The 12,559-nt window shown below is 33.4% G+C and overlaps 1 protein-coding gene across 1 annotated transcript in view; it reads left to right on the top strand.

Annotated features, from left to right (window-relative positions):
• The window catches only part of Cfap47 (cilia and flagella associated protein 47), a 408,435-nt gene extending 396,163 nt beyond the window's left edge, over window positions 1-12,272 (top strand). Inside the window, exons 63-64 of the mRNA XM_021725557.3 lie at window positions 5,433-5,601; window positions 11,726-12,272. Of these exons, the coding sequence (XP_021581232.3) occupies window positions 5,433-5,601; window positions 11,726-11,938 (382 nt within the window). The 3' untranslated portion in view covers window positions 11,939-12,272. The remainder of the gene's footprint in view (window positions 1-5,432; window positions 5,602-11,725) is intronic.
• Window positions 12,273-12,559: the final 287 nt, after the last annotated feature.

Genomic DNA, 12,559 nt, shown 5'->3' with positions numbered 1-12,559 from the left:
TTAATCGACATCTTAGTTTTTCAATTTGCTTGCATGTGTCGTTTATAATAGTTCTTAATTTTCCTTTTAATTTCTGAGGCATCCACTGTAAATGTCTATTTTTCTTTCTTATTTATTTGAATTTGTTAATTTAAAAGCAAAGAACTTAATTTTGTTGATATTTTTCCCTATGGATATGAGCCTTATTTTTTTTTTTTACTATTTTCTTCTTTTTATCAACTTTTGGTTTAGGTTTTTCTTATAGATAAGTGAAGCATAATGTTAGTTTGTTTATTTGAGAGCTTTCTTCTTTACTTGAGCATTTATCTCTATAAATTTTACTTGTAAACTAAATTCGTAGCATCTATTAATACTTCATATATTGTTTCCATTTTCATTAGCCTTAAGACTTTAAAAATTTTCCTTTTGATTTCCTTTTTTGACAAAGAAATTGTTGTTCGGGAGCATGCTTAATTTGCCACATTTGTGAACTTTTCTAAATTCTTCCTGTTATTGATTTCTAGTTTCATGGCACTGTGGTTGGAAAACATTCTTGATATGATTTCCATGTTCTTAAATATGCTGACTTGATTTGTGACCTAACACACTCTCTATCCTGGAGAGTTCTATATACTTTTGAGAAACATGTATATTCTGCTGTTGTTAAATGAAATGTTCTATATTTATCCATTAAGTTCAGTCAACCTAAAGTACAGTTCAAGCCTAATGTTTCTTTATCAATTTTCAGTCTAAATGATCTGTCCATTGTTGAAAGTAGGGCATAAATATACCATGCTATTATTGCATTGCTGTCTCTATCTCCCTTAAGATCTATTAATATTTGCTTTATATATTTATGAGCTCTAGTATTGGGTTTAATATGTGTTTACAATGGTTTAATCCTCTTAGTAAGTTGACCCCTTTATCTTTGTACATAATGTGGCAATTTATTTCTTGTGGCAGATTTTGAATTAAATTCTTTATTTTTCCCCCTTATCTCTGAAAGACAGCTTTGCTGAGAATTTTTGGTTGTCAGGTTTAGTTTTTTCCCTCAACACTTTAAATATATCATCCTCACACTCTTCTGATCTGCATAGTTGCAACTGAGAAGACCACAGGTAGACTTATTAGAATTCCTTTGTTTGTGTTAAGGTTCCTTTTCTTTTTGTGATTTTAAGATTATGTATTTGCCTTTAATTTTTGACAGTTTCAATATAATGTGCCTTGGTGAACTATTTTGGATTAAAACTTATTGTAGACCTTTGAACTTTATGTGCCTAAATGCTCATATTTTTCCTAGGATTGGGATAGTTTTTAGCCATTTTAATAAGTTTTCTGTTCCTTTTTTCTCTTCTTCTTATTTCCATTCTAATATACAAGTATTAGCTTTCTTCATATTTTCTCAGATCCCACACAAGTTTTCATTCTTTCTGTTTTCTCCTCTAAATGGTTCATCTCAAATTTCTATTCCAGTTTGTTTATTCTTTCTTCTGTTGATCTAGTCTGCTTTAAAAGCTATCAACTGAATTTTTAAATTCAGCAATCATATATTCCATCGCTAATATTCCTGTTTAGTTCCTTTATTTATTTTCAATCTTTTGGTTGAGCTGTTTATTTTTCTCTTGTGTGTTTTCATGATTTTATTAAGTTGTTTATCTTTGTTCTCTTTTAGTTCATGGAACTTCTTTTAAATAATTATTTTTACTTCTTTCTCAGGCAATTCAGTGACCTTCAGTTCTTTGGGGTCTGTGCTAGAAGTTTATTTTGTTGCTCTGGTGGTGTCATGTTTCCATGATTCTTCATAATCATTATAACCTTGCACAGGTGTCAGTTCATTTGAAAAAGTAGTCACCTCTTACAGACTTTTTATAGATTGGCATCAGTAAAAAAATTTTCACCTTCAGAATGGGGGAACAGGACACGTGGGTGGGTGTATGCTATAGCACCATGTCTAATGTGGAGGGTGCCATGTTTGGTGGCATACAGTATTTTCAAGTCTTTGAGGAAATAATGTCTCATGGGCTTGGACAGTTGAGGTCTGTAACATCAGCAGCAACTGTGTGGCCCATGGACACAAGAGCTATGAGAGGTCCAGGTATCTTTGAAGGCTCTTGGATTCTTTAGTGGTAACACTGGGTCCACTGCCAAGTGGCCAAGACAGGTGGCAGTTGGAAGCCCATGCTCAGATGATAAATCCAGATAACGGATGAAGCTAACTGCAGACACATATGGGGTAGTTAGGCTGTCAGTGTGTACTTGAGCAATTTGTATGGGTCAGCTGTGGAATGGAGTCTAGCCAGTTGCATGCAAAAGGGTATGCTATGAATGCAATGGGAGTGAAAAAAAAAACCCTTTAGGATTCTATTTTGTCACCGTTGGAAGAATGACACATAATTATAAAAATTCCTTCTCACTCTATTAGCATTCAGCATTCATATTTAAATGTATGCTGGGGTTTGCAGCAGAGAGCTTGAGCCCATTTGCAAGCACACATGTGGCGGTTGTGTGGTACTAAGCCAGAACATCCACAACAGCAGCAGCTGAAATGGTTGTAGATGGGGAAGGGTAGATTTGGCTCAGCACTGGGAGACCATGAAGGCAAAACTCTGTGGGGCCTTCAGTGGTGAAATATTCAGGAAATCTGTGGTGTCTGTGCTGGCTGTTTGCTTCCTCAGCAGTGAAATATACAGAAAGCCTGGGAGAGCAAGCCACCTGGTAGTCTTTGATAGCAAACACCATGGGGTCCTTGGCCATGAAAATGTGAATGATACATAACCACCAAGAGGACTTTGGTGATCTTCAGTAAAGAAAACTGATGAAGTCTTGTGCAGAACAGGACATTGAGGATCATGGTGTCTCCTGCCCCATGGCTGCTATTGATATCTTTCATCTTTATTTCCAGCTGTCTTTAGACTTAACAATTATGCTAATCTCTATGGTGACCTAGGGAGAATGAAATTGAAACTGCTATCCCAGAAAGTACCCCCAAAGGATTAGGGAAGTTAGTTATTCAACCCACTTTTTTTTCCCTGTTAGGGGAACTTGCAAACCAGGGAGTTCTCTCTTTGTGCTATCTAGAGGATGGGTGGTGTAGTCAAAATGTATAATTATTCTTTGCTTTTTTTTTATTCTACTGTATTGCTGCTGCATCTTAAATGGGCTCTTGAACTCTTTCAGGCTTATTTTCATTCATGAATAGCTACCATATTATTTTTTAAAAATAGTTTCTGTCTCTTTATTGAGCTTTCCTGATTTTGTTGAGTCGTCTATCTGTCTTCATAGTTTGCTGAGCTTCCTTGAAACAATTATTTTGAGCTCTTTGTCAGGTGTCTTAGTCCATTTTCTGCTGCTATAACAGACCTGATTCTGGAGACTAGAAAGTACAAGAACATGGCACAAGCAACTGGCAATGATCTTGTACTGTATATTATTGCAGTAGCAGGTGAAAGGGTTAGAATAAGACAGCAAGAAGAGCAAGGATGAGATCAGGTCACTTTTATAACAACTGATTTTCCCTACTCCAATGACAGTGACACTAATCCATTCCTGAGGGTGCCACTCTCATAATCCAATCACCTCTCATTAGGCCCCCACCACCAACACTATTGCATTAGGGATTAAATTTTAACATGTGTTTTGGAGCAGTCAAACCATAGCATCAGGCAAATCATAGATCTGACAAATCATTCTGTGTTGAAGGAAATAAGGCTGGGATTTCCTACTACACCATCTTGCTGATGTCACCTTCCAAAAGGTTAGCTCTCTTGATAGTGTCCCACAAATTCCAAAGGCTTTATTCATCCCTTTTTACTCTTTTCCCACTCATCCTTTGACTAGATATTTAGAGCTGATTTCTCTTCAAATTGATCTTTCTTCAAGTACATAGGTTCTTTCTTTGGCTTGATCAAGTTTGTTGTTGATTCTTCTTGTTACATTTTTTCTTTTCATCAATTGTTTTCTTCAACTTCAGACTTTCTGTTTGGTTCTTGATAGCCCCCAGAAATCTGGAGCATGCTGAGTTCCATCAGCCTTAAGAGATAGGCAAGTCATAAGCCAATTCCTTATGCAGCCCCACCTCAGTGTAAAATCAGAACTTTGGATGCCCAGGTGCAGTCTCCCATTTTCCTCCTCAGGAAAAATCCAGGAGCTAGCTGGCTTTTTTCTCTTATCATGTAGCAGCACTGTGCCAGGGGAAGGAACTATGTCAAAAAGGTACCAAGAAATTCCTTGAATTTTGTGTGGCTTGTTTCTTGCTCTACTATGGCACAAAGACTTGTAACTGACTTTTGTATTCCAACAAGGGAAATTTTCCATATATTATTTCTGAATTGGTGTCTCCACTGAGAGGTAGGAGAATTTGTGAGTTCCTTTTCTGCCATCTTCCTGATATAATCTTCATAGACTTTATTTATTGGATCATTCATCATTTTCCAGCACTGTTTAAAAAATATTTTAAAACAATATCAGTGATAAAGTAACACTGGCTAATCCTTACCAATTTCCATGTGCCAGGCATTGATAAAATTAATTTACTATGGTTATTAATTTAATAGGTGACAAAACTGAGAAACAGAAAGATTAAGGATATTTTCTAAACTCATGGACCAAAATAGAGCTATGATTCCAATCTAAGCCATCCATATCCACAGACCACGTTCTCAATATTCCATCATGATACTCAGTACATATTTGTTGAATGGATCAGTGAGTTCCAAACTGAACTTTTCCTGTGTTTTCTTCTATGTTTCACTATTGAAATTGTTTTCAGAAGCCATACCTGACATGTTACATGCACTTTCCCTGTCAATTTGAATTTTAAATTCCTCACTTACAACCTCTTATGCAGTGTGTGGCTGCCCTGCTTTATTCTACCAGGAAATCCCTCAACTTCTTTCACAGTCTTCACCTCAAATGTAGCCAACCTTGACATGAAGATAGATAGTCACTGGAATCCAAAAATGTCATTCATTCATTTCAGATCATAGACCATCTTCAGGACCAAAAATCTTTAATGAGACTCTAAAGGGTTTTCACCTCACTTAACAAGTGGAGAGCTGAAAGAAAGTAAGCAAATATCATAATGAAATATTACTGGAACCAAAAGACTTTATGATAGCTTTAGCGGTTAATTATTTTACATATGAACGTATTTGCAATTGGCTAACTTTTCACTTGGGACATAAATTCTGATAATTTTTATAGAGATAGTATATTTTATTTGTACACTATGAATGCAATGTGAATAAAAAAAACTTTAGGATTCTATTTTGTCACTCTGGGAAGAATGACACTTCATTATAAAAATGCATTCTCACTCTTACTCTATTAGTATTCAGCATTCATATTTAAATGTATGCCTTTTGCAGCAGGATTCAAACTTTATACATCAATACTCACAAAAAGAATTAGATCACAATCTAATTTGACAGGTTGATATTTATACTTTATTCCAGATATTCTGAGCCATTCACTGCATACTTCCTACCTGGCAGTGATCCGGAGTTTTTTGTAAAACCTCAGTCTGGAGAACTTCCTCCTTATAACACTAAAGGAATCCTCATCGTTGTAGGATTTAAACCCCGAATGTACAGTAAGAAATACAAAGCAACATTAGTAATAGAGGTGAGTTCTATAATGACAATACTCAAGGATGCATGATATCACTAAAAGCATTAAATGAAGAAGAAAGTGTTTTACCATTGATCAGAGAGAATAGCAACCTTGCAAAAGTCAACTTATTTCAACTGCTGTGTATTATTTTACTTTTCTTTTGTGTAGTAAAAGAATTTAAATATGGAATATGATATAAAGGTTGTCAATACCAGGGGAAAGTTAGAAATCATTTCTCCTCCATACTAAGGAAATGTGGAAGAAACAAATAACAACTGTAAAGTGATATGTATAGCTATGTATCATTTTGTGTAATATAGCTGTTAAAAACATTAACTTTAGATTATTTGAGATAGAAATTTTGGAATCTTTGATTAAGGCATACAGTACTGTCAAATGTTGAAACTAAAATGAAGAATATGAAGGTAAATTTTATTTAGAATTGAAAAACATGGTATAAAATGTACTATTTATAAAGGATTCTGTTATTGGCCATTTTATTAATAGTCAAGGCAAATACAATTTTAAAATTTTATCCAATAAGGAAAATTTCTCTATAAGATTTCATATGCATTTTATAGTAAGAACTTTTAGGCCAAAGATATTTTCGTATTATTTTGGAAAAGATACTTATTACCACAGTTTACTTTCAGTAGCACAGACTCAAAAGACATGTTGTCATCTTATAATACACAAATCCTAATGCCAAAGGGATTTCTAAACTTTTATATCAAACAATTATTATGTAGGGCTATAATCAGAAAAATACTGTTATTATTTTAATGAAAAAGAGAAAATGTTGAATAGTATTTGAAAAAGTTATTTCTGATTTTCATCTTTTGAAGAGTATGTACAACCTAAATAATAAAGAAGATAAAGCCTCTTTTGCCTTGCACTGCATATCCCATTGCCTGTATTGGTACTTAAGATAATCATGTTATACTTTCTTATATACTCTAAGGGGATTAAATGGTATCCTTAAAAAGATTTGCAAATTAAAACAGTATTCATTTTATCTAGCATACAATGGGCAGTTTCTTAAATTAACTATTTATCAAGTTTTATGAACAAAATAGGTGCCTAGTTTCCTTGTGATTTGATAATTAAATTATTGGTGGCATAATTAAAGGTTTTATGTGACAATATATGGAATCAACTGAGACTCTTGTCATTTTTAGTTAGTTTGAAGTGGCACAATTTGATAAAGCTTACCTGAGAATCAAATTGAGATTGAAATATGTTTAAGAAATTAGTACTTTGTTGATTCAGTTTTTATTATGGAAAATTCCAAATATGTGCAGAAATATAATAACCTCCATACACTCATCATACAGTATGAACAATTATAAACTCATAGCCACTTCTGCTTCACCTTCACACCCACAGCCTTTCTCACCTTCCACATTAAAGAAAATCCAAAGCATTGTATTATTTGTAAATACTTCCTACTATTCTCTAAATGATAAAAATCATAACCATGCTACCATTATCAGAACAAAAAATTAACAATAATTCCATAGTATCAATACATGTCAATTATCCATTTAGTTTTCAACTTTTCAAGTGAATTCTAAATCTCATATATTTTTAACTTTAAAAATGTACAGACTTACAAGAAGTTACAAAAGTACAGAGTCTTGTGAAGCCTTCCTTGAATTTCCACCAATGGTGACATCTTAATATCTACAGTAAAATATCAAAACAAGAAAACTGATATTGGTAAAAACTCTGTTCATTAGAGACCTTATTCTATTTTTAGCATCTTTTTTTTACATTTGTGCATTTGTGTGTGATTCTAGGCAATTAGAACCCACGTATAAGATGAATATAACTATAGCCAAAGCTGAGATAAAGAGCTTTTCCACCACCACAGAGGAACTACCTTGTGCTAATCCTTTATAGTTGTGTCCAACACTGAAATTCGTGCCATAACCCTGACATATGTTAATCTTTTCTCCATATCTATAGTTCTGTCACTGATAGAATATTATACAAATGGAATAGTACATTCCATGACCTTTTGAAACTAGTTTTTTATTCTAAGTATAATGCCCTGGAGATTCATAAGAATAATTGTGTATATCAAATCAATGATCTTAAAATCATGGTTCAGTCTATTTGACTCCAAATCCCAGTTCTTAATTTCAACACCATGATGACTCCCATAATAAATGTGAAGACAATTTAAAAAGTTAAATCATATCTAAATGAAAATTATTGTTTACATTATCATCATTTTTTAAATTATTGATTTTAAGCATCAAGTCAATATATGCAGCAATATGATCTTCATTGTGCTTCACTTGGAAATAAAAATGATTTTAAGGGATAGCTTAATTAAATCTTAGGCCAAACAAATCTCAACAATCATATTAGCAAGCTTCATAATTTCTCATGTAATTAAATCATGTTTAGAATGATTAAAAGCTATCTTTCCCAATTAGTAAATAAGGCAAATAGCATTAGCTTTGAGGGACCAAAGTTAACTTGTTCAAAATGTTTTACAAAAATCTGTGTTACTCAGAGAGTAATAAGTCTGTTGAGTTTTCCATAGTGCACATAGTAAATTTTAAATAGTTTACAAAAATGTGAAAACTATCATATTTCTCCAAGATGAAACATATGATGCTTCATCTTTTTTATATAATATTGTACATATATAGGAATATATAATATGTCATATTTATGTGTAAATGCCCATGTTATAATTAGAAACATAACCACATATAGGTACTATAGGTAAATGTTAATTGCTTTTAAAGGAATCTACCATTAGCATAAAACAGTAGAAAATGGTAGTTTAAATATATATTTTGGTTTGTATTTCCTTAGAAGAGTATTCTCAAATAAGAATTCAAGTAGCATAGTTGCTCTGTGATCTCAAGAAATGGGTATAGGAAAGCCAGGATTTGATGTACAGAAGGAAGAAAAATCAGTAAAGGGTGCTTTATCAAGGCATCTGCCACAGTGAACAACTAGAAATTAATCCCATGAGAGACCTCTGGGAAATAGTGTAGCATGCATACCTCAGAATTTTCACACACAACAGGGCCAGGAAGTTAGAGTATTTATGCACTTCTTGATACCATTCTAATCATTGATTGAGAAATGCTTCCAGGGACAATTAATACTTTGATGCCAAGAGAGAATCCTTCTGGAGTTTCCGAAAAACTCTTAATCATGGAGTTGCAGGTACTGACAATGTAAAGTTGGAGCGAACAGAGAAATGGAAACTCCTGAGGGATGTGGGTGGCCACAGACCACTTCTACTAATGAATAATTATCAATTGTCTCCATTCACAGAAAGAAATATGCACTTAAAAACATAACCTTGGTCATTCATTCTATAAGGCTTTGCCTGATCTCTTTTCAGAATATGGAGTCACTACTTACAAGTGAACTTTTCAACTTAGAAAAGTACTACTTTTATTTCTTTAAAAAATAGTTGTAAAGTACAATGATCAATTTAATATTCATTGTAAAAATTAACCCAAAGTTGGGCGTGGTGGCTCATGCCTGTAATTCCTGAGGCAGGAGAATCACAAGTTCAAAGTTAGCCTCAGCAACTTAGTGAGACCCTAAGCAACTCAGCAAGACCCTGCCTCTAAATAAAATACAAAAAAAAAAAAAAAAAAAAAAAGGTCTGGGAATGTGGCTCAGTGGTAAAGGGCCCTGGATTCAATCGCTGATACAAAAAAAAAAAAAAAAAGTATACGGTTGAATGGGTAGAAAAATGATAGAAAGAAAAAAAATCAACACAGATTCTATGAGGTAGTAGTGGTATGGTGATATTAGTTTATTCTTATATTATTTTAACTTTTGCTTTTTATTTATATTTTCAAAGAGTTTTGGGAAGAAGTTATAGAGCTATATCTTTAAAATGTTTTTGAAAATATAAATGGATAATTGTTTATATTCATAGCTGGGTTGGAGAAACTTAACAATAGGTTAAAAAACTAATGTTTTATCATTATTTTGTAAAATAAGCGTATTGTTCTTACTGTTATATAACATATTGTGAAAAGGGAATGAATAACTTCCTTAAAAAGTGCACATATAGGGCTGGGGCTGTAGCTCAGTGGTAGAGTGCTTGCCTAGTATGCGTGAGGCACTGGGTTCGATCCTCAGCACCACATAAAAATAAACAAATAAAATAAAGGCATCCTTTCCATCTACAACTACAAAAAAATTAAAAATTCATACATTCTCTTTCTCTCTCTCTCTCTCTCTCTCTCTCTCTCTCTCTCTCTCTCTCTCTCTCTCACACACACACACACACACACACACACACACACACACACATTATAAAATTGTTGGAATCTTACCTGTAATATAATGGGACTTTTAAAATAATGTCTTTATATGTAATAATTTTTGAGGGAGTCTGGAACTAAGTGTCAGATGAAGATGAAAGCCCCTACTTGTAGCTCCTATTTGTACACATTAGGTACCAGGTGTGAATGTAGATGTCGTAATGTGGCTCTCTCATGTGAATTCACAAAATGCTGGACATGAGTACCAGTCACTTCTTATAGCTCACATATTAGTACCAAGTGCCAGATATATGGGGGTGTGTGTCTCTTCATTTAGCTCATTCATTTGGACCCATGAAGTGAGTGACTTTTACTGGAAAAAAAATTTACAATGATATATGCACAATCACCAAAATCTGGGTCTGTTTTTCAAATTGAGCATCCTTATACAAAGTAAAGGAGTACTTAACTCAGTTGTATTATGGTTTTTGGCTTGGTCCACTTTTTTTTTCCATATGTTAAGGTTTTATTCTTTTTTATATTATTGGTTGTTCAAAACATTACAAAGCTCATGATATATCATCTTTCATACATTTGACTCAATTGGGTTATGAACTCCCATTTTTACCCCAAATACAAATTGCAGAATCACATCGGTTACACACTCTCATTTTTACATAATGGCATATTAGTGACTGTTGTATTCTGCTACCTTTCCTATCGCTTGGTCCACTTTTGAATCACTGACTCTGAATACATAATACTGCAACCACTAGATAAAAGGAAAGATAATAAGACCATGTCAGATGTACAATAAATCGCTGCACTTAATTGCTATCCACTGGTGGATATCATATTACACAGCAAGCCCAGTATACTAGGCCAGTATTCACTTGGCCTAGTAATTATTAGGAATTGTTTGCTGAGCATACATAGTACAAGTCTTAGTATGAGGAGAAAGCTTATATTAAAACAGGGGGCTTCAGGAAATTCTACAGAAATAGGATTGAACATAAGTATATTAAGGTATGAACATAGACGTGCAGATAATGCTAGACTGCCTAATTGACTGTGGCTTAGGAATTATGCCTAAATCTTGCACATATATAGAAGAAATAAATGGTTCTTAAATAAATGCCTGTATAAGTTGTACTGACTTGGATTATGATTGTCATCAATGATCTTTTACCTCTCTTGGTATTTTCTAAATGTTATATTACATATGTTGATAATCTAAAAACCAGCTCAACATATTCTACCAGTCTATGGCTATACTCAAATGTTCATGGATAAATTTATCTTGAAAAGTATTGTTTCCATTGATTAGAGTTCATTCTAGGTAATACTCTTATGTCTACCAAATGGATTGTTTTCCCTTCTATCAGATGAATACATAGTTCACCTACGGACACATTTTTACCTGAAAATTTTTCAGTGAATAGTCCTTAATTCAAAAACTAAGCCAGGCATGGTGGCACACACCTGTAATCCCAGTGGCTTGGGAGGCTGAGGCAGGAGAATCATGAGTTCAAAACTAGCCTCAGCAAAAGTGAGGACCTGAGCCACTCAGCAAGACCCTGTCTCTGAATAAAATATAAAATAGGACTGGGGACTTGGCTCAGTGGTCGAGTGCCCCTGAGTTCAATCCCTAGTACCAAAAAAAAAAAAAAAAAAGAAAGAAAGAAAAGCCAAAGCTCTTCTTAATTTATTTTTACATTAAATATCTGTCATTATATATGCAGTTTCATTTTTGTAACTTTCCCATACCCTTTGTGGCAAAGAGAAGGTATTAATTGAAATATACTGCATTTTCCCCTTCACTTCTCTGCATTTTTCAGAATCCCCAGATATTGTACATAAAATATCTCCCTCTTTATTTCCAGACAGAAGATATGTACTGGTTGTATGAAATCAATGGGTTACCCCCAGCAAGCACATCACTGATAAATGTAAAAGCCAAAATCGATTCTACTAACAAGAGATATGACAACATGCCAATTCGTCAGCACAATTTTGTCCGTGAAAATACTAAACTCATAAGAACAGGAGTATCTTCTACAATCAAGGGTGCTCCTTTGATGATGAAGAATAAATAAAATCTTTTATCAAAACATTTCTTGGTCTCAAGTAGAATTAAATATTTTCATGATATTTTATCTTCTGGAATATTTCTGAGGAATAATGGTTTAATTATAGTAGGCCTTCAATATTTTCTTGTCTTTTAAAATACTGACTTAATATGTTCTCTGAATATGTCATACTTCATTTCTGAGCTGTCTATGTTTTTTAAAATGGACTTGGGTTGCAAATTTTGGAGTTGGTTTACTTTTTTAAGTGCAGGAGTACATTTGTAGTAAAACCGGAACATGATTTTAGTGATTACAATATTTCAAATATTAGTGTTGCTATTAAAGCTCAATTGCTCATGTAGATGTTGCTTATGAGTCTTTATTTTTTAAATTGACAACTAAAAGGTGTATATATTTATTATATGCAACTATATTTTGAAATATTCATTGCAGAATGGCTAACATAAGCTAATTAATTTATGTATTCTCTCACATATTTGTCATCCTTTTGTGGTAGATGCATTTAAAATGTACATTCTTAATGATTTTCCAGTATACAGTATATTGTTATTTATCCTAGTCACCATGTTTCACAGTAGATCTCTTGAATTTATTCCTTCTATCTTTATATCCTTTTACCAACATCTC

This window comes from Ictidomys tridecemlineatus, chromosome X (genome assembly GCF_052094955.1).
Source record: "Ictidomys tridecemlineatus isolate mIctTri1 chromosome X, mIctTri1.hap1, whole genome shotgun sequence".
Taxonomy (NCBI): Eukaryota; Metazoa; Chordata; class Mammalia; order Rodentia; family Sciuridae; genus Ictidomys; species Ictidomys tridecemlineatus.
This window is presented reverse-complemented; position numbering and strand designations above follow the sequence as displayed.